General features: G+C 42.4%; 2 protein-coding genes across 6 annotated transcripts in view; both read right to left on the bottom strand.

Annotated features, from left to right (window-relative positions):
* RUSC2 (RUN and SH3 domain containing 2) overlaps positions 1-8,648 on the bottom strand; it is a 51,497-nt gene extending 42,849 nt beyond the window's left edge. Inside the window, exon 1 of the mRNA XM_014561912.2 lies at positions 8,343-8,648. The gene's annotated coding sequence lies outside the window, so the exon portion shown is untranslated. The remainder of the gene's footprint in view (positions 1-8,342) is intronic.
* Positions 8,649-14,677: 6,029 nt separating this feature from the next.
* On the bottom strand, positions 14,678-25,380 carry LOC116663185 (phospholipid-transporting ATPase FetA-like). Of its 5 annotated transcripts, none has more exons than XM_032477936.1 (10): positions 25,351-25,380; positions 24,858-24,969; positions 23,748-23,895; positions 23,009-23,192; positions 21,339-21,562; positions 19,939-20,022; positions 18,363-18,608; positions 18,051-18,189; positions 17,134-17,264; positions 14,678-17,037 (listed from the first exon to the last, which is right to left on the bottom strand). In XM_032477936.1, exons 3-10 carry the CDS (start codon positions 23,877-23,879, stop codon positions 16,846-16,848), a joined length of 1,332 nt encoding a protein of 443 aa, XP_032333827.1. In that variant the 5' UTR covers positions 23,880-23,895; positions 24,858-24,969; positions 25,351-25,380; the 3' UTR covers positions 14,678-16,845. The 5 variants fall into 5 exon arrangements, 3 of the variants coding, with proteins under 3 accessions (XP_032333827.1, XP_032333829.1, XP_032333828.1); XR_004319308.1 differs by having other exon boundaries at positions 17,021-17,037; positions 17,134-17,537; XR_004319309.1 differs by lacking the exon at positions 14,678-17,037 and adding an exon at positions 17,342-17,537 and having other exon boundaries at positions 17,132-17,264.
* Positions 25,381-25,423: the final 43 nt, after the last annotated feature.

Here is a 25,423-nt window from a genome sequence, read left to right as displayed (position 1 = left end):
CCTAAGGAAATTATCAGAGATGTGGACAAAGACTTTTTTCATAATGTTGCATAATGTTGTTAATCTGAACATTTTTTAGAAGAAAAACTATTTTTAAAAACCCCAAATGCCTAACATTCAGGTTAAGTAAATTATGGCACATTCAAACAATGGCTATGAAAATTTTGGCTTCCAAAAACGGTTCAATGATACGTTTTCATTTTATACGTGTCTTTATTTTTCTAGATTCTCGACAGTGAGAACATATTTCACCTGTAATTAAGAGAAAAAGACAAAACATTTTATCAGAAAATATTTTTAAACAGAAATACACAAGATTTTTTTGTTTGTTTCAAAGGAAAAAAAATCACAGAATCCTTCATTTCATCTTTCTCCATAAAAAGGCAGTTAAGTTTAAACACTTTCTAGGTTAAAGTCTGGGCAGCTAATAATATTTCCTTAGGACTGTTCTCCATAATCCCTTAATCTTGAATGAGTGATAGATTTATAAACCTAATCTCTAAAGGAAGAAAATCCAGTGTAGAAATGATATTCCCCGAATCACACTCCTAGTGACACTATTTGCCCTTCCATTCTTGGGTCTCATGCACTAGAGTTTTTTTTTTAAAAAAGTCTTTATGTTGATTAAATCTGAGAACCACTGATTAAGAGGCTGAGATTAGAGTTTAGGTCTAAGAGTAATTCTCCTTCAGTAAAATCAGCCTCTCCCGGGAATTTATTAGACTGGTATACACTTGGGCCCAATGCCAGACTTAACGGAATCAGAATCTCAGGGGTGAGTCAGGTGATTTTTATGCATCCTCAAGTTTAAGAAGCACATGTCTAGAGTAAATTAAGCAAAGAGGCTAACAGTACTCAACAGGAAGGAAGTGCACAGCCCCACCCCCCACCATATTCAATGTCTATTTTTTAAAGCATATACATTATTATAAAATATTCCAAAACCAAACTTGATTGGTTACTGGTAGGTGGTCAATTGAAGATGACAGGATCTCAAACCAAACCATTTCTTTCAAACTCTTTTCACTTTGGAGTCATGACTCAGCAAGCAAAACATCTGTATCATCTTTGGTGACTGGCTTACAGCGTGCTTTACATAGCTCCCTTGCAGATAGGGGGAGGTGAAGGGGATGGAGAGGAAAGGAGGGAGAGAGAGATGAACAGGTTAGACTCTATTTCTTCCAACCCCTCGCCTTCAACAGCTCAGTTTTTATCTTTTTGTGTTCACTTTCCTGTGGAATATACTTGAAAAAAAGCTCACCTCTAAAAAATATTTTGAAATTCTGTTTTCTACTACATATTCTCCCAATCCAATAAAGAGCCATAGCTGTCTTTTTTTGTTTTTCCCCATGAGATCAATGCTCCGTGTTAACTATCTATCACCACCACCTGGCTGTCAGAAAGAACTCACAAATGGATAACCAGGCAGGTGGTCCTGCTTACAGGTATCCCTTCTCCAACTACTATCATAAGGGATGAATAAACTAATAATGCTGCAGGTCGCTGTGTTGGATGTTAGGCAAAGCATATTACATAAATCAGCTTATAAACTGAAATAGACACTACGCTATCTAAGAAGCTAACTATAGCTATAAGTATAAAATAAAAATAACAATATTTTAAAAAAGTAGAATAGCTCTTGAACCAATTAAGAGAAATCCTTCAAAGTAGTCACCTTAGGAGACAACTCATTCCAATTTTGTATGCTCCTACTCAAAACATTTCCAGAACATCTTTGGAACTCCAAACCTACCAAAACTGTGAGACGTAATCAATTCTTGTTTTAAGTCACTAAGTTTTGGGGTATTTGTTATACAGTAATACTTATATATGATTTGGGGGATATTTAAAAGGAAATGATTAGTCTTACAGAAAAACTAGTTATCTAGAACCTTCAGAGAATAGGTTGGTCTGAATAACAAACTTTGGCTGTATCCTTAAATCAACAGAATACAACATCCTTCAAATAACAAGAAAACAACATTTTGGAAGAGAAGCAACTCCTGGATGAATGAGATCAGCAGTAGCTCCCCAACTCTCCCATCTTGAGTTTTTGCTTTTATCCTTGGGGTCATACTGACTTTAAGAATATTCTGATCCCCCTTTTTTTCCTTTACCTGAACATAAGTAAATATAAGGCTGTATTTTCTTTCTTAAAATAATTATACAAGAAAAGAAAGGAAGTACAAAAGTATAAAAACAGATTAAAAAGTTAAATATAGATTTTAGGATCCTAAGATAAACTTAAGTATAAACTTTGGATCCTAAAATAACTAAATCTAGCCAGAAGTTGGCTGGCCTGCTTTCTTTTTTTCTCCACCCAGTTACCAATTCATTGTCCTTGACCACAAGACCTCACACAAGAAGCCAAAAACACAGCAGACATTTTGGAGCTTACTGTCTCATCTTCCTGTAGAAGATAAAAGACTATCTTATTAAACCAAGAATTCCAGAGAAGAGAAGTTTTCTTTAGGTATCAAAATTTATTTTTTAAAAACTTCAGGTATTTTGGTAAAAACTCTTTCAAAATGTACACTTTTACTTACACACTTTTGTTTTATATATAGTATATAGGCCATTAACTTAAACTTTTTCTTGATGACTCACTGTTAACAGTAATATACTAGGCTAAAACACAGTTTTGTTCTCAGTGTCTATTAAGGACTTACATACCAAATCACCAAACCCCTAAGAATGTGTGTTAACAGTAAATCTGATTCACTTTTGCCATTTTTACTCAATATAGTACTGGAAGTCGTAGCCAGAGCAATTAGGCAAGAAAAAGACAGAAAAGGCATCCGCATCTCTATTGGCAGATTACATGGTCTTACATGTTGAAAACCCTGAAGATCCCTCCCCTCAACTGTTAGAATTAATAAATCAATCCAGCAAAGTTGTAGGACACAAAATCAACATATAAAAATGAGTTGTGTTTCTAGACAATAATAAACAATCTGAAAAGGAAATTAAGAAAATAATTCCATTTACAACACCACCAAGAAGAATAAAATACTGAGGAATAAACTTAAACAAGAAGTAAAAGTCTTGTACACTGAAAACAATACAATGTTACTGGAAGAAATTAAAGAAGACACAAATAAAGGGAAAGATATCCTGTATTCATGGGATGAAAGATTTAATATTGTTAAGATGTCAATACCTGCAATGTGTGACAACCTGGATGGACATTATGTTAAGTGAAATAAGCAAATCACAGAATGACAAATATTGCCTGATTCCACTTATATGAGGAATCTAAAATGGTTAAATTCATGAATCAAATAGTGGCATAATGGTTGACTGAGGGAGGGGGAAATGAGTTGTTATTCAATGGGTATAAAGCTTCAGCCAAGAAAGATGAATAAGCTCTAAAGATCTGCTGTAAATATATGTGTGTGTGTGTGTATGTGTGTGTGTATAAAACAACAATTTAAGAGGGTAGATTACATGTTAAGTATTCTTTCTACAATAAAAAGATGTCAATTACCCAAAGCAATCTACAGATTCAATGAAATCCCTTTAAAAATCCTAATGACATTTTTTGCAGAAATAGAAAAATCCACCCTAAAATTCATGGAATCTCAAGGGATACTGAATAGCCAAAAAAATTTTGAAAAAGCAGAACAAGGTTGAAGGACTCACACTTCAACCTTGCTATACACACACACACACACACACACACACACACACACACACACACACACATATACAGCTTGCAGTAATCAGAAGAATGTGGTACTAGAATAAAGACAGACATATAGACCAGAATAGAAATAGAAACCTAGAAATAAATCCTGGCATATCTGGTCAAATTATATTCGACAAGATGCCAACACTACTCAGTGGGGAAAGGAGGGTCTTCAACAAATGGTGTTAGGAAAACTGGATATCCACATGTAAATGAATTAGGCTGGGTCCCTACATTATATATCATACAAAAATTAACTCAAAATAGATCACGACCTAACCATAAGAGAGAAAACTACAAAAAAAAAAAAACAAAAAAAACTTAGAAGAGTACATAGGGGAAAAGCTTTGACAATGAATTTGGCAATAATTTCTTGGATATGACACTAAAAGCACAGGCAACAAAAGAAAAAACAGGTAAACTGGACCTCATCAAAATTAAAAATCTTTTGTGCATCAAAGGATACTATTAACAGAGTGAAAAGGCAACCCATGGAATGGGAGAATATATTTTCAAATCATAATGTCTGATAAGGGACTTTTATCCTGAATATATAAAGAACTTTTAAAATTCAATAATAGACAGATAACCCCCCCAAAAATGGGCAAAGGATTTCAACAGACATTTCTCCAAAGAAGATATAAAAATGGCCAATAAGCACATGAAAAGATACTCAACATCACTAGTCGTTAGAGAAATGCAAATCAAAACCACAATTAGATACCATTTTACACTCATTAGGATGACTATTTTTAAAAAATAAAATAGAAAATAAGTGCTGGCAAAGATGTGGGAAAACTGGAATGCTTTACATTGCTGGTGGGAATGTAAAAGGTCCAGTTACTGTGGAAAACAGTATGGCAATTTCTCAAAGAATTAAACAGAATTACCATATGATCTAGCAATTCAATTTCTGGGTATATATCCAAAGGAAATGAAAACAGGGACTTATATTTGTACTTCCAAGTTCACAGAAGCATTATTCACAACAGCCAAAAGATGGAAGCAACCCAAGTGTCCACTGATGGATGAATGGATAAACCGAATGTGGTATATACATACAATTAAAATTATTCAGCCTTAAAAAGGAAGGAAATTCCAAGATAAACAAGAAGGTCCTACTGTATAGCACAGGGAACAATATTCAGTAGCTTATAATAACCTATAATATAAAAGAATATGAAAAAAGTATATATACATGTATAACTGAATCACTATGCTGTACACCAGAAATTAATACAACACTGTAAATCAACTATACTTCAATTAAAAAATAAAGGAAATTTGGATACAAGCTACCACATGGATGAACCTTGAAGACATTATGGTAAGTGAAATAAACCAGTCACAAAGAGACAAATATTGTATGATATGACTTCTATGAAATACCTAGAGTAGTCAAATTCATGGAGGAAAAAAGTAGAATGGTGGTTGCCAGGGCTTGGGGAAGAGGAAATGAGGAGTTATTGTTTAATGAGTATGCAGTTTCAGTTTGAGAGATGAAAAAGTTCTAGAGACAAATGGTGGTGATAGCTGGACAACAATGTGAATGTACTTAATGACACTGAACCGTATACTTAAAAATGATTAAAATGGTAAATTTTATGTTATATATGTTTTACCACAGCTTAAAAATAGCTCAGCAGTAGTGTGCATGCTTAGCCTGCACAAGGTTCTGGGTTCAATCCCCAGTACCCTCATTTAAAAAAAAAGGTAAACGTGATACAAGAGAGGTTCTGCTGTAAGTTATAATTTTTCATTAGAATGCATCCACATTCTACCTTCACCACCTAAAGTCACTGTCAGAGCAATGTTTTTACCTGACCACTCAAAATAATATGCTCATTTTGCACGACAGACTCATTTGACAGGAACTACAATATCACATGCCAATGTTTGAGTGGGTGTTTTCTGGGTAACCTCAACACTGATCAACTGGACTATTCTATAGAGACTGCCCTTACCCTGACAAGCAGTGAATGAGCCATCTCAGTCAAGTGACTTTTAATAGGGTGCTCAGTCATTGTGTATGAGTAATAGAAGAAAAGGGTGAGTTATTGTCCTAAATTTGCAGAGAGAAGAATAGAACACATAGCCTTCCTATGAACTAGGGTTGCCAGATTTAGCAAATAAAAATACAGGACACCCTGTTGTTTATCTAAAATTCAAATTAACTTGGTATCCTGTACCTGTATTTTATCTAGCAACATTCTGAAGTGTTGGAAGTGAAGAGAAAAATCAAACAGTCCAGAGTGTTTTAGGGTTACAGAAGTCTTAACAGGGAGCCTAGACAGAGAAAAGTAGAGAAGCCCATTAATGCATTAGCTAACCAAAAAAAAAAAGAAAGAAAGAAAGAAGAGAAAGAAAGAGAGAAAGAGAAAGAAAAGAAAGAAAGAAAGAAAGAAAGAAAGAAAGAAAGAAAGAAAGAAAGAAAGAAAGAAAGAAAGAAAGAAAGAAAGAAAGAAAGAAAGAAAGAGGAAGGAAGGAAGGAAGGAAGGAAGGAAGGAAGGAAGGAAGGAAGGAAGGAAGGAAGGAAGGAAGGGAAAAGTATTGGTCTCCAGACACCATACCCATGCTTAATCCAGCTCAAGAGACCATCCCTGCTTTGGGTTTCTGTGATCCAAGACTTACTTTATAAAGTTATAAAGATAAGTCAGAGAATGGGAGAAAGAAAAAGTAAAGAGGGATAAATCAAAGCTAGAAATAGATGAGAACATACCCAGTCTCGGTTTAGGCAGGCTTGGCCTCAAAAAGGGATCTTAAACACTTAACATAAAAATCAGAGGAAATCAGATTTTGACCTGGCTCAAAGCAGAATAGAAACAATAGTGGTTGATACCCTACAGCCATACAGTAGGAGGGGCACAGGTAGCAGAATAAGGGGGGATAATGGTGGGATCTCTCTTCCCCTAACTATACCACTGCTTAATTTCCAAGGAGCCTCCTAAGGCTCTCCAGTCACTATTTTTACCTACTAACACTGTGAGCCCCAGTTACAATAATGCCACTAGTCGTCAGGCAATTACCTCTTAGTTTATAAACTCCATAGATTTTCAGCCATTGTTTTATAATCCAGCAATACATCTACTTCCCCACAGAACCTGGGCTAAAACTGAGGTCTCTGAACCCCGTCTTAGCTTCAGGAAACTGAATCTAAACAGTTCACCCTCCTATGAAACAACGATAACAGGTTTCAGGCTCTCTGTTCTTTGAGAATTCCATCTTTAAAAGGCCTGTGTTCTTGTTTATTACTGACACTACTCACATAGTGGTAATCCCTGCCTGATTCTGGCCTGACCATACTACAGGAGTATTTAGGAATCTATGATATTTCTCTAACTGGGCCAGCCTAGAACGTCTACTCCTCCAATGGGGTGAGGGGTGTGGAGGGTGCGGCCAGGGGAAGGTATCAGGAGCTAAAGGGTAAAATAACTGAGAGTCTTCATTCCTCCAATCTGTCCTGAAGCCCCAGGTGACCAGCTACACTGAGTCTAGTTTAGAGGCTATAGCCAGCCTCCAGAATTCTTCCCTAGGGGGAGCAGTTAGTCTCTAGGGCCAGAGGAGCGGGGACGGGGTGCACCTGGGCAAAGCTCTTTCAAGATTATCTGGGCAGCCTCTGAGGCACTAACCAATAAAAATTTCTGCAGCCCTGGTCCTGACTTCTTACTGTAAAGAGAACAAAAAGGGGAAACAGCTCAGGCATAGAAGCTTCTATGTAAATAAAAGTAGATGCATGAATTGAAAAACTGAATATACTCAGTTCTGTGCTCCCAATATGAGCACAAGTAATCCCCCCAGATGCCCTTCCTTTTGTCCTCCCTTCATGTAACTAGTGACATTTTCCCCATTAAAGCCCTCTGCCTCACAGCCTCTGCATTGGGCTCATTCATTCACCCACCCATCAAATAATCTGAGTGCTACCATGTGCCAGGCACCGTGCTGGGCGCTGAACATACAAATGAATACTGTATGGTCCATGCCTCCAGGGCAGTCCCTGGTGTCCTCACGGCCAGCCTGGCAATCCCAAGCCAGCCCTGGGTAACGGGATCACCGTGCTCTTCACAGCAGGTAAGCGCGGTGGCAGGGGACTGGGAAAGTGGTAGGTAAAACGTTTCCCCAAAGTAAAACTGGGTATGAGAGAGGTATCCCAGCCAGGCTGAGGCAGATACCAACTTAGGATCTAGGGGCCAAAGGGGCGGAGGGCACAAAGGACGCGGCTGTACGAAAGACACTAACCCCCGCCCGCACCCCGCAGTCGCTCGGCTGGGTGCTGGGCGGCCGCGTCCAGAGATGTGGGAACGATGATTACTGAGCGCGAGTCAGCTGAGGGGGGTGTCTCCGAAGGGACAGTTTGAGGAGACCGTTGGGGTGGACCTGGGGTGACACCCAAAAGGATGATTGGTCCTGGGTGTTTGAGGGTTCAGTAGGCGGCGGAGTGAAGGCTTAGGACAAGGCATGACGATGAGTCTGCTCCAGAGGGTCGGAGAGAACAGAAGGGTGGGCTGAGGGGACGAGGGGAAGGGCTGAGGAGAAGGGTGGGGGCGCTAAGGGCTGGATAGATGGGCAGACTGAGGGCCTTTCTCCTAAAGGATCATTTGGAACGTGAGGGCAGTGGGTCTCCGGGACCCCGCCAGCCCTCGAAGAGGCGTCTTACCTTGTTTCTCGCCTCAGCGTGGTCGGCGGCGTAGTCTCGCGCCCTCCAGGGGTCGCGTTGCAGCGGATAAGCAGGCGTCTCCCTTCTCTCCAGACAACTTGGTAACGCCCGGCCCCCCTGCAGCTTTTAGCGCCGATGGTTCAATCTGGGAGTGCCCTCCGGCAGCCCCTCAGCACCGCCCGCGGTTGGGTCTGCTGGGCCAGCGGGTGCTCGCCCACCTCCCCGGCTCCCGCTGCGGTGGGCGCAGCGAGTCACGCGCAGTGCTTTCCCGCGAGCGAAGCGGCAACGCTTCGGCCGTGGCCCCGCCTTCTGCGGCCGGCGCCCCGCCCCTTCGGGGTGGTACGAGGCGAAGCTGAGGTCGTGTGTGCTGGAACCAAGACAACCCGCTGGCGCAAGCTTCCTGGACCGGTGGAAGGAAGGTGCTTTTGCGAACCCACCTTCGCCTAAAGTAGCGAGTCTCTGCCTAGCACCCCAGTAGAACCTCTAGAGAAAAACAAACAAAACTAAAGCCTGACTAATGGAACCAGAATCCCTGGGGTGGGGTGGAGAAGCGGTTGGGTGGTGCCCAGGATTTGGTATCTTTAAAAGCACTCCAGGCATAGCCAGGGTTATAAAGCCTGGTAAAACCTAGAACGGACGAAGACGCTCTCTTTTGGCCAAAAATTTAGTCAGGCTTTTCTGAGTCTGCTCCTCAACCAGGCTCAGCCTTGGGCTTCCCTCTCTGTCCTTTTAGAATCCAGTTTGAGCAAGGATCCTTCTAAATCAGTTTATTGAAAATTCTCGACACTTAGATCTGACCACCCTTGGTATTTTATCACCTTGGCTTGCCTTCAGCAAGAATTCTCTTGAGTCAGTCTACCAAGAATCCCCCTTACCCCTGATGTTTCTTCTTAGTAATTGCTATAATGATGTCTCTCCAAAATTCTTAGGCTGAAATCCTAACCCCCCAAAGATGATGGTATTAGTAGGTGGGGCCTTTGGGAGGTGATTAGGTCCTGAGGGTGGAGCTCACATGATTAAGATCAGCAGTTTTATAGGAAAGACCTCACAGCTCCCAAGCCCAATCCTACAGGTGAGAAAGTCTGTGACAAGAGAGAACTTAGCGAACATTCTGGCACCTTCCTCTCAGACAGCCTCCAGACTGTGGTGTTTCATTACAGCAGCTGAAAACAGACCAAGGCTGTAATTTTCCACCAACTGACCCCTACCTGTGGCTCCTTGGCTATGAATTGCCACTTGTCTTTGTTGGGGTCTGAGTTGAGCTCAATCTCTCCCCCACTGCAAGACCCCATTGCAGTGGTCCCTATATTTACTGCCATGGTCCCTCCCTTAAATAAAGTCTGTCTTACCATCTTTAACAAGTGTCATGAATAATTTTTTTGGTAACAGAACTCATGTGCTTCCTGCTCCTAGGCAGGGTATATGTGGGACACTGAGGATTCTGTTGTCTTTCTATCCAAAAAAGACTGGGGCAGGGGGGCAGGTGGTCATTCAACAGATAGTTATTAGAACCCCCACTGGGTTCCATTCTTTGTGAAAGAGTTAGAGGCTGAGACCCTGTGCTCTAGGCTCACAGGGTTGTTGGGTCACAGTCAAGGAAGCAGATACATGTCATACTGTATAACACATCCTGAGGCTTCACAGAGGTTGTTGTGAGCTGAGCTTTGAAAAACGAGTGGGAGATAAAGGGTGTGGGGGAATCAGCATGTGCAAAACAACAGAGAGACAAAATAACTGATCTGATTGAGACATGGTATGCAATGGAGAGAGGACAGCAGAGATGTCCGGGGTGTGATGATGAAGGGCCTTCCATGACATACTAAGGAGTTGGGACTCATCTGGTGAGCAGTGGAGAGATGCTTTATGTGGAGACAGGTATGGTATATCAAATATGAATTTTAGAAATAGAATTCTGGGAGCAAAGTGGATAGGGCTAGGACTGGCCAGGGAGACAAATGAAACACTGCATGTTTGTGCAGTTAAATGGTCCAGGGTGGGGACCTAACCTAAATTAGGCCAACTGGAATCCTTTCCCTGAGAATTTGGAATTGGGGGAGAGAGAACTATACCCTTACTCATTTCCGTTATAAGCCTAGTGACTTATAATGGAAATTTGAGAGTGGTGAATGACCATCTTTCACTTGGCAAATGGTCTGAGTAGCAGAGAAAACCAATTTGCTAGAAGCATCAATACGTTGCATGGAAAGGACTCAAATCTAGACACAGAGACTACTCTCCAAGTTCTTGGGGCCTTCCAGCAGCTGGTTGCATTTCTTACTGAGGCCCAGCTTGATTTTTGCCCTGAGTTGATGACTCTTTCATCCATTCATATAGTCTCATTTTTGGCTATAGTGTGGGTTACTTCCTGTTATTTGCATTAAAGGATAATTTTCAAAAAGGAAAAATCATGAATTCTATACAAATATAAAATAAATCCATATTAAACTCACTAATTAATGAAAGAGCCAGTAAGACACTAAGATCAGTTCAAATGAATATTTGACTTTTAGAGATGTAAATTCTCTACCAGACAAAATTAATTTGCATCACCAGTAACAGGAATCATTTGCATTGTTATGGGCAGAAATATCTTGCATTATTATCCGTATTTGAGCAGATCTGAACTTTAGAAATCTCATTCTAGTAGGAGTGTGGATATTGAATTAGAGGAAGGTAAAGAGACCAGTAAGGAGACTGTAGTAATTATGATGAGAAATGAGAGGGTCTGAATTAGGGCAGTGGCTGAGGAGTTATACAAGAGGAGACAGATTCAGGAGAGGTTTTGGGTATAGAACTTATAGGACTTAATGATTAATTTCATGTGTCATTGGGGGTGGGGGTAAAATAGATTGAACAGTCTAGGATGACACCCAAGGATCCTTCAAATCCTGAGTCTTCTACAAACTCTTTGAATATATCTTAGAAGATTTGGGGCTAGAATTTCAGGGAAATGTTGGGGCTAAGACAATACTCCCTTGTTTCTCTGTTTCTGGCAGTGATAAAGAAGGTTATTTCCCCTACAAGTTCTTAAAGAAAAAGATGCAGGGTGAGCCAGATGGTCCTGTGACCTCTCCCTGTCCCTGAGAAGTTGTAGATGAGGAACAAGTATAAACCCGGCCTATGGAAGTTGGAATCACCTCCGTGTTTTTGCTATTGGCAGCTATTCCATCTAGCTCAAGTAAAAAGATGTTATCACTGAACCCAACTTCAGAAAGCCCCTCACAGGGCACTCTCCTGGAATCAAACAGTGTCTTGTCTGTTTCTCTTTGGACATCTGCTTTATTCTTCTTTCTATGTACTAGATACCTTGGCCCACTTATCTCCATACTTATAGCAAGCCATGGCTACTTTAAAATGGAGGACCCTCTTCCTGAAACTATATGACCTTTTAGCAACCATTCTCATCACTGACTTAGTTTCTTGGAATTCTAATTCCCAGAGAGAGAAGATATATTGGGATTATATATCCACTCTTGGCCAGTTGTGGCTAGGAGTAGTGGAGTCAATTGGCATAAACATGACCACCTGGACACACTCCATCATCAGGAGCTATGTGGGAAGAGTCAGTAATCTATAGATTTAGCACCATTGAGTAAATCAATGGGCTCATTTGATAAACCAGTGCCTGCATCTTCTGTAACCAATCCACAAAGTCCTTTGGTTTTATCTTTAAAATATATTCTCTATCTGTGTCTTTCTTCACTGCTTCCACCCTAGTCTAACCTACTGCAAGAGACTACTTCATGAATTTTCTGGTCATTTTTAGGTAGCAAGGTAGCAACTTACTTGTTCCTGTAAGTTTGGCTTGAGTAATTAAGATTTCTGGACTAATGAAATTATATTTTAAAGTTCAAGTTGTAACATTAAAGTGTTCCCATCTCGCAGCATGGCCCTATCGCAGGTGGCCGTGTTCAGTGGGGCTTAGTCGATGTCTATCTTTTCCTACTTATCTCTTCTCCACGACCCACTTTGCTAATCCTCTTTCTCCAGGGTTTGAACAGGGTGGAGAGTGAAGAGATGAAGACGGTTCTTACTTGACTAATTCTGTCACAAACTAGTTTTACTTGTTTGGCAGGTATCTAAAGCTGACTCTCTTTTTTAGAGATTCCTTCCCTGTCAGTGGAGATATATTTCCTATACCTAATTACTTTAATGTGGGTGAATTCAGCTCCTCTAGTTGATCACTTACAACTCCTTTAGAAATCTCTAGGCATTTAAAACATCAACTTTATTGAAGTATAACTTACATACAATAAAATGCACAGATTTTAAGTGTACAGTTTGATGAATTTTGACAAGTATACACCTGTGTAACCAAAATCAAGATATAGAAAATCTACCTCATGCCCCTAGATGGGCAATCAATCCCACACTCAGGCAACCTTCTGTCTACTCAGAAATCTCTAGGCATTTGACAGCATATCTCTTGCTTCCTTCTGCTGAAGTCTCCTCAACCTTTCAGATGGTCTCTCAAGATAAAGAAACCCTTACTAGGTTTCTCACATGGCCCATATCTGATCTATGGGGAGAATCCACAAATCCCTTGTTCTGAAAAACAATGCCAATCTCATCACAACTACCTTTTCTTGCTCTGCCATAGAACAGATAGCTAATTGTTCTCTTGCTTTTTAGATTTTCCAGGCATAAGTCAGATATGAGGTCTTTGTATCCCCCAAACACATTAGTCATACCAATCTCTCCAAGTAATTTCCTTATAACCCTTTCAACTTGAACTAAACTGTGGGTGGGACTCAAAGCCCACTGGCAATTACTGCCAAAGATCCCTTTCCAGTAAGTTGGGAATTTGAAATTTGCACCTCCTGGGGAGTGATGGAAATGTTAGCTATCTTGATTGTGGTGGTGGTTTAATTGGTGTATATTTCTATCAAAATTCATCAAATTGTACATCTGAAGTATGTATAGTTTACTGTATAGGAATCATACCACAATAAAGGTGTTTTAAAAAATCCCTTTCCAGTGTCTGAATTTCTGGCCCCTTTTTCAAGGTGGATGAGGCAACTAAGAGTTACAACTTGTTTTTCACACCCCTCTTTTTGCATGGTTCTTACATGATTATCTAACACCTCACTTTGGGATGTGACATCTGCTGTCTTGGATCCTCAGCAGAGACTGAGACTCAACTCTCCCAAGACGGATGTGAACGACCCGGGAGGATGCTAATTTTTCAGGAGCTTTGGGGAATATTATTGGTTCAAACTGTATTTTTACAAATGCTCTAGGTGAGAGACTATGAGTGACCACGTTTCATAAAAAGAGGCCCATAAAGTATAATTGGAAAGTAGATCCCGAAGGATAAGAGTCATTTTGAAAGGACAAGAGGCAAGTTTAGGAAAAATAAGAGGTACTTAAGTGGAAATTCAATGTGTATTTGTACTGGGCCAAATAAAATTCATATTGAAATGAAAAATAAACTGATGGAACTTTTTTTTTTTTTTAAAAAAAGGTAGTAGTAGATTTCATTTGTTTACTCACTAATTGAAAAACATTAATAATCCAAGTGCTAATATTCTTCCTGGTTATAGAAATACAACTATGAAACAAAATTCTTGTCCTCAAGAAGATCATCGTGGCCTAGCAAAGAAGAAAGCCACAATAAAATAAACATGTGAGGGATAATACACTCAAATTCTGGGAACCAAAAATAAGAGAATATATAAGGTGCTCTAGTGCAAAGAAGAGGCACACAACTCAGAATAGGAAACTGGGTGTCAGTGAAGGCTCCCAGAGGAAGTGACCAAAGCCTCTGAAAGTAAAGATCAGATAGACATTAGCTACTCAAAGGAAAGAATATATTCTAAGAGGAGAGAACAAAAAGAGCCAAGATGCAGTGGCTTCCGAAGATAATGGAACCTTCAGGGAACTGCAAATAATTTGGTAAGGCAGAAATGAGGGTGTGTGAGGAAGTGGCAATGAAGCCAGAGAGGTAGGCAGCACCAAGGGAGGAAAGCTATGATGAGTCACTAAAGGATTTTAAACTGGCAAATGACATGATCTAGTTTGTATTTTTGAAAGATCATTCTCTGTGGTACGGATAATGGGTTGGGAAGAAGCAGAATCAGAGGGAGGGAGCCCTGGGAGGAGGATGTTGACATAATCTAGGCAAGAAACCCTGAAATCAATGGGATGGGGAAACAATAAGAAGAGAAAGCCTTGAAGACATTTCTAAGACAGAGTATAGGGAACTTGGTAACAGAATGATTGGATTAGAGGAATAGAAGGGAGCTGTCCAGAAGAACTTCGAGATTTTTGGTTTGAGCTACTGAGTAGTGGTGCTATTCAGGGAAACAAGAAAAACAGACAAGCAGACTTTAATATTCTTTCATTTCATTTCATTTGTTCATTTATTCAACAGACACTTATTAAAGGCCCATTATCTGCTGTGAATAGACAAGTAAATCAATGATTATACCGCCCTATGATAGGTGTCAGTGACAGAAATATACACAAGGGAGCAACTGAATAAATAGGATAGGTACGTAAATCACACTGAGGAATTAGGTGAGCTTCTAGAGGACACAATGCCCATTTTGAGCTTTTTTTTTTTTTATTATTGAGGTGAAATTCTCATAAAACATTCTCATAACCATTTTAAAGTATACAATTCAGTGGCATTTAGTACATTCACAATGTATCTAGTTCTGGGTTTTGAACAGTGACTAGGAGTTTGCTAGATGAATAAGGGGGTGAGAGAAAGCATTTTAGGATATGAGAACAGCATGTTTGATGACATGAAGACCAGAAATAGCATAATTGGAGTGAATGCAGATGGGGAAGCAGTAGAAGAGAAAGCAAGGGAAGGCCCAATAGTAAAACGTCCGAATTTTAACTTGATCCAGAAGGCATGCAAAGTTCTTCAGCTGGGGCTTGACATGATCAAGTTTGCTCTTCAGAAAGATTTCTCTGGAAGTAGTCCTGGTGATACTTCACATAGGGGGAAACCAGGAAGATGAGTGGGGAGATTTTATGCAGCAATCCAGGTGAGAGATGATCAAAGTCTGAACAAGGGCAATGGGAGGAATAATGGAGGGAACTGAAACAAGACATAATGAAGATGCTGAATTTACAATGCTTCATGACTTATTAGACATCAGACTATAGGAAGAGTATAGGATGATTCCTATCATTCTGCCTTGGGTGACTGGGATGATGGCAGTTAACATCCTGGGGTGAAATTTTTGGGGAAAATGTTTAATACAGGTTGGTGAGTTTCCCAAGATTCAGCCAAGTGAAGGGTCATAGAGTCAGTTTAATAAATGGATCTGGATTTTAGAAGTGAGATCTAGGATAGAGAGAGAGTTGAGAATCTTCTTTCCATTGGCAAATAAAGTCATGAGTTTAGGAGAAGTCACTCAGGAAAAGTGTACAGAGAAAGATGTGCAGAGAACCTAGGGCTGAGCTTTGGGAACTAATATTTAAGGTGTGCAAAGAGGATAGAGCTATATGGTTAAAAAGAATCATACTGAGGCCAAAATAGAGTTTAGCAGCAAGGGGAAGAAAAGAGGAATGGAACTGAAAAAGCAGAGAAGGCGGGGAGGGAAATATTGGTCTTATTTGAAAGGGAGTGGGTGCTGGGAGTCTACAGGCCAATGATATTGCTTGGATTAAGTTGTTATCACACTGGGGCCCCAACAGACCATACAAATCTCTCCACTCCAAAATAAGCAATTTATTACTTCTCTATAATCTTCTTAGAAACAATTTCCCAAGTACGTACAATTTCTTCTCAGAATAATTTTGTGGAATGAAGACAAATATTCACCAATATTGACTTATGTCCCTCAAAAAAAGATTTTTAAAAATTCCCTACAGTCTCCCTCTCCCAGTGCTGAGACCTGAAAAAGTGTCAGTTCTCGGGTCACAGAGGTCAAAGAAAGGAGAAGGTGGCCAAGTCTAGAGCTGTCCTATCAAGGCAGGGACCATCTCCATTCTTTTCCTGGTCCAGAAACTCTCCTTTAGCTTCTTTTGACTGACTTTTCACAGCTGCTGCCTCTTTTTGCTACCCAGGCTGGCTAAAGACTCACCCTGAATTCCTCAAACCTGAGAAGGGGGCCTGGATGAATATGTTTGTGTGGGGCACTGGCAAAGTTTATGGTTGCTCCAGGTATAAGAAACAGGGCCCAAACTCAGATTCTTAGGTCCTATTTTCTTTTCCCTTCCTCACATTCCCCCTCTTCACCCATTACTTCCACATATGTTTCTATGAATTAAAACTTGGAAGGGTTGGTAGAAGGGAGGCCTGACATCGCTTTTTCTTGAAGTGCTGTAACTCTGACAGATATCTAGGGGCTCTTTCTTTACCTTTTCCTTGCCTTACCTGGGCACAGCCTTCTAGGGAATGAAGAAACTGAGCTCCGGGAGTGAGAGTGGAGGGCAGGTTTATGCTAGTTTTCCAGGGACTCTAGTCCCTTCATAATTCATACCTGTTGCATGAATACAAGGGAAGAGCAATGACTGACTCCCTTTGGGGTTTCGCCATATGCCTCTACTTTTTAAAAGGAAAGCTGTTTTTCTTGGGAAATTTGGCCTTCAATGTCTTGCCAGAAGTGATGAGGGCCCCAAAGCCCTGTTTATGGGAAAATGCATAGGCAGAACGTCGAGAGCCTGCATGTTTCAGTCTGGTCCGGATTCGGGGTGGCAGTGGATGGCTCATGCAATGATGAATTCTGTCAATAACCTATAGCCAGAGCATGGGGGACAGGGGTTTTATCCACAAAGGCAAAAGCAAAGAAGGTCATGAATTATATCTGGGTAGATTCCCTGTTTTACTCACCTTGTCCACACGGACAGGCCAGAACAATGGTTTGAGAAAGTGGTACCCAATCACAGGCAGCATACAGAGGACCATGCTGAGGACAACACTCAGCCACACTTGTGGCCAGTCCAGAGTGTTCCTGGCCACACCTGTAAACAAGGAGTCAGAAGGGGAAAGGCAGAGCCAGAGCCTAGAGGAAGGAGGCTGTTAGCCAGAACTTAGATACCTCTTCAGTCCAAAGAAAGAAGTTACTGATTTGGAGTCAGTTTAGTCTTCGGAGAAATAACGCAAAGGCAAAAGAATTGCAGTGAGGTCCTTGGTGCAGCCAAAGTCATTGTGAATTCACGTGCCTTTGTCTCCCTCTAAAGGCCAGGCAGGGCAGGAGAGGTGGGGGTAGGTTATAGGAATCCTAGAGTACTGGCCTGGACACAAAAAGGGATAGAGCGTTTTGGAGGGGGAAAATGAGTGCTTTGACAAGAGGCAGGAGCCAACGACATCCACACATCTACTCTCTCTGTATTTTGTCCTCATCAGAATGGAGATGAGAGAGAGGGGAGTTAACATTGGAGATAAGAAGGCAATATGCCACATTAGAAAGGACATTGGATTAGGAACCAAGAGACCTACATTTGAGTTACTTAATTTTTAAAACCTCCAGTCTCTAAAATGGTGATAATAACTCTTGCTCTGTCTACCTCATAGGATTCTTGTAAAGACCAAAATAGTTAAGACTTGAAAATATCTTAGAGACTCTAATAAGGTAAAATATTTCCCCTAGCTAGATTTTGAGTCCTTTTAGGGCTGAGACCATGTCTTACTCACATCTATAGCCACAGAGCCTAATACATAGCTGCTCAGTAAACATTTATTAAACAGATATACTTGGATCACACTCCCACCCCAACCCCCTTGCCACACACTGGGCAGAGTCTTACCTAGGAGTTGGAAGACGTTGGGGAACATTAGGCACAAGCCATCACTGTACAGGAAGAATAAGATGCAAAAGTAGAAACCCAGGCTACCCCAGGTGAAGATGTGGCTTATCATTGTCCAGTAGGTTGTCTCCAGGGCAATCTGAAAAGCACCCTCTTATGTGCAATAGTCTATAACCTGGGACTATCCACCACCTTCCCTCTCCAATTTTGTAAAGGAGGATGCTCCTTTCCCACCACCGCCCTTTCCTCCTTCCCTCCCTGTTTTCCAGACAGGCTCCCCAACCAGTCCCCTTACCCCACCACTGGCCACACCTGCATTGTGACCACACAGAGCAAGGAGGTCTGCACTATCGTGGAGAAGGACTGGTAGTCGGAGATTTCCTTCCCATCAGTGCGCACTGAATTGTGAATGGTCCCCATAGGGATAAAGAACAGCACTAAGGAGCTGTAGATCCCATGCACTAAACACTTCACAAATTCCTTCTTGTTGAAATAGAGGTTGTGCTGGCCTGGCTCATACAGCTCTGGGAAACGTAGGCTCCATGTTTCATTCACATCCTGGAAGCACCAGAGGGTAAGGAGGAAGGCTCAGGGTCTCTCCATAGAAGGTCCCATCTCCATCAGAGTAGAGGCTTCTCCCCTCACTGAGTCTGCTTGTCAGGCTGCCTAGGAGCTTCCTCATGGATTACTTAAGAAGTGGAACCAGAGAACAGAGCAGTGACCACATACCTGTCCTGAAGTCCTACTTTCTAGGCAAGGATCTAGGTAGTGGAAGAAAGCTAGAAGGTCAAGATCGGGGATTAAGAAAGGGGGCAATTAGGATTGGGGGTAGCTGGAAGGGAGGACTGGAGCTTGGGATGGGGAGGCAACTGGGACTTGAGTTCCCAGTTTAAATGTTCCTTTAGTTGAGTATTCTTTGTGTCAAAAGTCAGTTGGAGAAAGTGGGAAGCCAATGGGGACGAGTTAGTCCCTTGGAGGTATCTATGTTCTGTGATACTCCTCCCATTCCCATAGCTACTGAGGAACTCAGGTGAGGGAACTCTCTATGTGCATGACACTGGATCATCTTCATCTCCTAAATCTGAAACTTTGGATAACAAAGCTCAAGGCTTGTTTTGAGAGGTTGTGGATCCCTAGAATTAGACCAGTGAAGCTGGACAGGGCTGTTGAATGACACAATTTATCCTTCTTGCTGCTCTGAGGCCGGCAGCTACTTCATGGAGAATTTTCCTTCCTACGCTGACGGAGACTGGGAACCATGATCCCATGATGTCCTCTTTTAGCTACTTTATTCCTCTTTGGAGGCTCATTTTCTATTTCACATGCCCAGGACTGAAGGTTGGGGTAGAAGAGGAAGGAGAGGTAGGGCACCAGGATCCTTAATGTCCAGGGAATTTCTCAGAGGGACAGATGGTATCCTCTAGGCTTACTCCCTATGACTCAAGGTATCCTACCCACACTCCCACGCTTAGCCTGCAGGATTCTCGCCTAGGCCTCCCTGCATTGGCTTATCTCATTATCTCTCTCTGGGTCTCTCCTTCCTTGAAGCTCCTTGCTTTACCTAGACCTGTCCCCAATAACTCTATTTCATTTAACTTTTGTACACACTCCATTTACTGCACAGCACAATTTCCATGTTTCTGTCTACAAAGATAAAATTGACACAGGAAAACCTGGATTTCTAAAACTGATGATTATTCTCTGTGGTAGATGATTTTTTACTTTATCCACTGATACCTCTCCAGGTGATGGGCTCCCTTCCTTGCTCTAGAAATTATTTCATTTACACTTGACTTTGAAGAGCCTGACTATGGCTGTCCTCCTCACTCCTGGGAATACTCTGCCCTGTGGCTTCAGCACTGACTAAGAGGCTTGCTGCTGCTCTTACCTGGTCAAAGAGACTCACGCCCAGGACAGGGAGGGAGGTGTAGACCAGGTTGTAGAAAGTGATAAACCAGGTATCATAAACTGTCTGGAAGAATACCAAGGAGATTTCTTAGATTCCTCTCTTCTCCAAAGTCTCACTCAGCTCCACCTCCCAGGTCCAAGAGAACTTCTGCCCTCCACCTATCCACCACCACTCTAACCTAGAGCAGGGTTTGGATTTCTAAAATCTGATTAAGAAGGTTGACCCCAGACTCTATATGGTCATATTCTATTTATATCCCTAGTTCCCTTGTCCCTGGAACAAGGCCACATCAAATCTGACAAGGCTGATTTGAACCAACCCTACCATGACCTGTACTGCTCCTCCCTGCAAAGAAAGGACCCAGAGTGGCTGCTAGGCAACGCTAGCTGTACCCCTGTATCACTAGGCATGTAAGCCTCTGGACTCTTTTCTTTATCTGCTTTATGGTATTCAGCAGTTTCTATAACACTGGACACTTTCTATCACTGGCAAGCAGGATACACTCAGTGATCCTTCTTCAGCTGGGCCCTTCATGCTGGGCTTAGAGAGGGCTCCTTTCCTTACCAGCCACAAGAGGTCAGCAGCAACACATGCATACACACACGCCTCCCACAAACCAGACTGGCTTTGTTAGATGCTGGGGAAACACAAGCCTACTACTGTCTGCTGACTGGTCTGCTTCCCCTGGAGCCCAAGGTAACAAAGGTAGTAGGGATCACCCAAGATAATCATTCCTGAGGTTGTTTCTCATTGGGAATCCTTGAGATACTCCTGAAAAACTTCTCATAGGAAAAGGGACTTCTTGTAGAACATCCAAATCCAAGTGTCAAGTCTTGGAGGTTGGGGAGATTTTATATTGATTAGAGCAACAACAGAGTATGTTTGGTGGGGTGGTATGTCTGGGTGAGGAAGGAGAAGTAAAGGGAAGCTGTGTTTCCAAGTACGGCTACAGGAGAATGCCATAAGCAGCCTGTTTGGCAAGACCCAAAGGCCCCTTGCAGCTTAACCTGTTCCATAAAGGTTACTTTGGAGCCTAAAAAAAAAAACCTCACAGATCCAGGAATCTCACCCATCACCTCCATTACATATATTTGGAAATTCTAGGTCTCTATGTCAGGGAAAAATGTGAAAATGTCTTATGGGAGAGTTCTGAAGGTAGGAATCAGTCAGAGCCAGGACAGAAAAGTTAAGGGTTTAGAAACCTAAGGTTAAGTGTAGGGTTAGGTGATAGGGTCAGCATGGGTGAGGAGCTTTATGGAGGGATGGCAGCATGTTGTACACGGGTCTCTGAAGGAGAAAAGGGGTCTGAGCTGGCTGACACAGGGGGTGATTAGAGAAGACTCAGCTGGCCAGAGTGGAAGTACCACCTGGCCTCTCACCTGAGCAGAGAACCCACTGTAGAAGGCATACCAGAAGTGCACCAGAGTGAAGGCAAAGTTTTTGTAAAAGAAGTAGCTGAGAAACTTGCACATGCGATTGTAGGACCAGCGGCCGTGGACCAAGAGTAGACGCTGAAGATAGCAGAACTGAGAGAAGGCGAAGTCGCTGTTGAGCATGGCCTGCATTCCCTCCTGACCGCTGATGCCGACTCCAATGTGGGCAGCTGCAAAGAAACCCCAGAAACTTCTCAGCCACAGAGCTTGTTTTCTGGGGGAAGTATAAAAGGAAGGCTGAGATCAACATGTACAAACGCTTAATATACATTTGAAAAACACTGGTGGGGACAGCTCAAAGTGGCATTAATATATGGGGCCTTTTCTCCTCAGTGGATTGCCCCGCTCCCACAGGTCAGAAAACAGTGCCTTCATCTGCACTTTGTTTTGCACACTGCCACTTAAGAACGCCTGGTATGGCTAGTATTAGGAAACTGTCCTCGGTGATCTCTGCACCTACCATAGACATCTAGGCTCTTTCCTACTGTCTAGATGCTAAGGTAAAAATTTCTTATTATCCCTTGAAGCCACTTAAATCAATTAAATGGATGGATGTCAATCTAACACAGTATTTAATTACCTAAATTTATCTAAGGATCTAAAATCCAACTATTGGGAGGAATAAGTGATGTACATAATTTGTTGGTGAGAAACAAGTTCTTCACGAGGTCTAAGGTGACTTTTTCTGGATAAAGCAAGGAATATGCTTGATGGAAGATAAGACTTAGGTTTCTAAGAGTTTTAATTAGTTGTAGTATAGGCCAAATTTGCTGGTCTTCTAGTATATACTTATTGCACTGCTTAACAAAATAACTGAAACCTCTAAGGCCGTAAAAGCTAAAGAAGCTCTAGAAACTGAGGAGGAGAGCAAGAACACTTCCTAGTATTAAAACAAACTGAGGCTGGACTATCTGCTAGTGTTTCCAGTATGGGGAAAGCAGCTGGACCAGGGGACATCTAGATGTTGTCTGTATCTCCAGAACCACAAGTTGCTGGAGGCTAAGAGCATTCAGCTGAAATTACCACTAGTTTCAGTCATTTGCTTCCATTTGTCCGAAGCATCAGTAAGTTTGCTATTCTTCTCCAGCCAGGGGAGTCAGGGCAAGCTCTTGGGAATATTGCCTCAGAGAGGAAAGGATCTCTGCATCAGGCCTCACAGCTAACTCCCTGGTTGGGCAGCCCTGTCTTCTGCCTAACATTGCTCAGGCCTACCACCTTTAAAGAAGGAACAGACCATGACTTTGGCCCAATGGTCCTTTCTGTGGGCTTTGATGCCACCTCAGAAAGATGGTGTTGTAGTTGCACAGCCTGTTGTCCTGTGAATATATGCATGTGTTTCTGCTGGAGCTACAGGTACCTGTGTGTGTATGAGTGTTATGTACATGAATCATGTGTGTGTGCATGACTGTGGATATGGGCTGATGTAATCATGTGCAAGTAAGTGGGAATTCAGATGTAGAGGATCATGAATAGAGTTGCAAAACAGTATAAATGTACACTACACATGATATGCAGGAGTGTGAGCCAGAAACACAATGCCACCCATATCAGTTTCGCCCATGGAAGAAAAGGGCAAGCCCAGGGCTGGGTGCTACTGCCTCCCACCCCTCACATGCCTTTGATCATGCTGACGTCATTGGCCCCATCCCCGATGGCCAGTGTCACCACCTTCTTGTACCTCTTCACCAGCTCTACCACCTGGGCCTTCTGAAGGGGTGTCATCCGGCAGCAGATCACCCCCTTGCACATGCACGCCGTTTGCAGCAGTTCTAACTCCAGGTTCCCTTCTAGTGCGTGGGCCTGCAGCACCAGGACACATCCACATTTCAGGCTGCCCCAAAAGGCTCTTGGGACAGGACCTTCTTAGGCCCTTTCCTTCCCCTCCATACTCCCCTGTACTACATATGTCAGGCAGAGTTGCTCCCAAGGTGCTCCACCCCCAAGGGAAGCCAAGCCCCCAAGACAGTTCTAGGCATCCTCACATCTGACCCAGTCTCCAGTGGGAAACCAGTCACGGTCCCTCCCTGGGTCAAATCAGTTGATTGGGTTATAAGGCCTAGTGACTTTTTGGAAGACCTGGTTCTGCTCATTTCCCCCTACTTCTATGTGACAGGCCACATCAGTAATGAAGAGTTCGGAAAAGGAAGAAATATGCCATTGGCTTCTCTTTTCTCATTATTCCTGCCTACAGAAGGCTGGGGAAATTTGTCTGTTGGGGAAGGGCACCTGAAGGGACGGGGAATAGGGTAACCCATGGAATAGGGCAAGGATCTTCAAATTTCCCTGAAGTGGGTTGGACCTAGGAAAAAAGTTCCTTGGAAGAAGAGAACGGAGTTGTAGGTCTGTGTTGCCCACCAGACTGTAGCCATTGATGACCAAGCCATAGTTGCCACTGGGCACCTCCTCAGGTATCTTGAAGGGTATTCTGGGCTTTGTAGTGAGGTAATCATCTATTGGGTCTGATTCCAGTAGAGACTGGGGTTTCATCTTTTCCCTTGCTGACCTGAAAGCCAAGAGTGATGGTTAGTGTCAGACCTGAAGCCCCAGAGCTTAGGAAGGAAAATGTGTCCCAAAGCGAAAGTGGGCAAGGTGGATACAGAGCCTCTGCAAAGCACCAGCCAGGGCCTCAGACTTGACTGCCTCCTGAGACCTGCCATTGCCTTAGGTCCCTGACCACCTACATACAAAACTTCTCCACCCCTACACTCCAACTCCTTGAGCCCTAATGCTTCTTCATAAAATTCTCTCAACTATTTTAGGTTTTTTTGTTTTTCTCTCCTCCATTTCTTCTCTGGTAATGTGAGCGCCATACTGGGTAAAGAAATGGGTGGGAAATCTTGGGTCCAGGGATGGCAGCTCTCCCATCATACCTGAGTTCTTGCCACACAGTCTCATTATCCTCGCCTTCCACAATAAACATCCCCATCCATTTCATCGTCAAATATGTTACAGGCATAGGCAATGTTCACAGCAGTCTCTAAAGGCAGGAGAAATACTGTTGCATTCCAGGGTCTTTACAGTATACAGGTACAAGGGCGCTAACAGCGCACTGTAGAGACCAGAGGTCCATATTTGCCATGGATGCAGTCAAAGCGTTATTTTTCATAAGTCAGTGGAGATCATATTCAAACATCCACAGGAAACTGTCTACCTGGTACAGACTTGCAAGTATTTATCAATAACTAGGATCACTCTGGCTTAGCTTTCTCTACAAAGCCTTCTGCTATTTCTTAAAGCAATTCCAGCCTGGATTCACTTCTCCAGGCAATCTGGATGTATTTCCTTGAACAGCGCTGTGCCCATTTCTACGCTAGATTTCATAGGGAACTGAGATATGTTTAGGTTGTAGTCTTTCCTTTGCATCAAACAAACGGCTAAGGAAAAAAAATGAAATAAAAAATAAAAAGAAAAGATGGCCAAACTGGACAGGGAAGAGGACTGGGCAGGTGAGGAGCTACCCTTTACCTTGCTTATCTCCAGTTAAGACCCATATTTTAATTTTGGCTTGGCTCAGGGTGATGATCGTCTCAGGTACTCCATCCTGCAGCTTGTCTTCTATGGCTGTGGCCCCTAACAGCTTTGAACAGAGATATCCATGAGTGAGGAAAAGGGAGAGTCACAGCATTTCAGTGGCACCCAACAACTCAACTGGCACCTCAGCAACCTCCTTAGTAAGCTGGCTCTGTCCTGGTACGAGGACTCCAACGGTATAAAACTCAGCACACTCTGCCCCTCAGCAGACATAGCTTTTCAACCACACACTGAAATCAATTTTAGAAACACAGAATATTAAGGACCAAAAAGGGAAAGGACTTGTCCAAGTCGTCCATGAAGCTTTGTGCCACTTATAAATCGTCTGCTTCGTAACACACTTTCACGTCTCCCTTGCTTCATAGCACGTTCCTGGCTTTGGAATCCAATCCTGCCCCCAACCTGTCCCTGGCTTCCTCACACTAACCATCAAGTCTTTTTCAATCTCTTCATAGACAATTGATATTTTATTTTCCCGATCCTCCAAAGACAGGAAGGCT

Source organism: Camelus ferus, chromosome 4 (genome assembly GCF_009834535.1).
Source record: "Camelus ferus isolate YT-003-E chromosome 4, BCGSAC_Cfer_1.0, whole genome shotgun sequence".
NCBI classification, from domain to species: domain Eukaryota; kingdom Metazoa; phylum Chordata; class Mammalia; order Artiodactyla; family Camelidae; genus Camelus; species Camelus ferus.
This window is presented reverse-complemented; position numbering and strand designations above follow the sequence as displayed.

Excerpts from the sequence above, each read along its gene's own strand:
- LOC116663185 (XM_032477936.1), bottom strand. The coding sequence starts at position 23,879 with ATGAAACCCCAGTCTCTACTGGAATCAGACCCAATAGATGATTACCTC. Across the intron at positions 20,023-21,338 it reads ACAGTGGGTTCTCTGCTCAG|ACAGTTTATGATACCTGGTT; the intron begins GTGAGAGGCCAG and ends GTATTCTTCCAG. Across the intron at positions 18,190-18,362 it reads TCTGTGTGGTCACAATGCAG|ATTGCCCTGGAGACAACCTA; the intron begins GTGTGGCCAGTG and ends GGTGCTTTTCAG.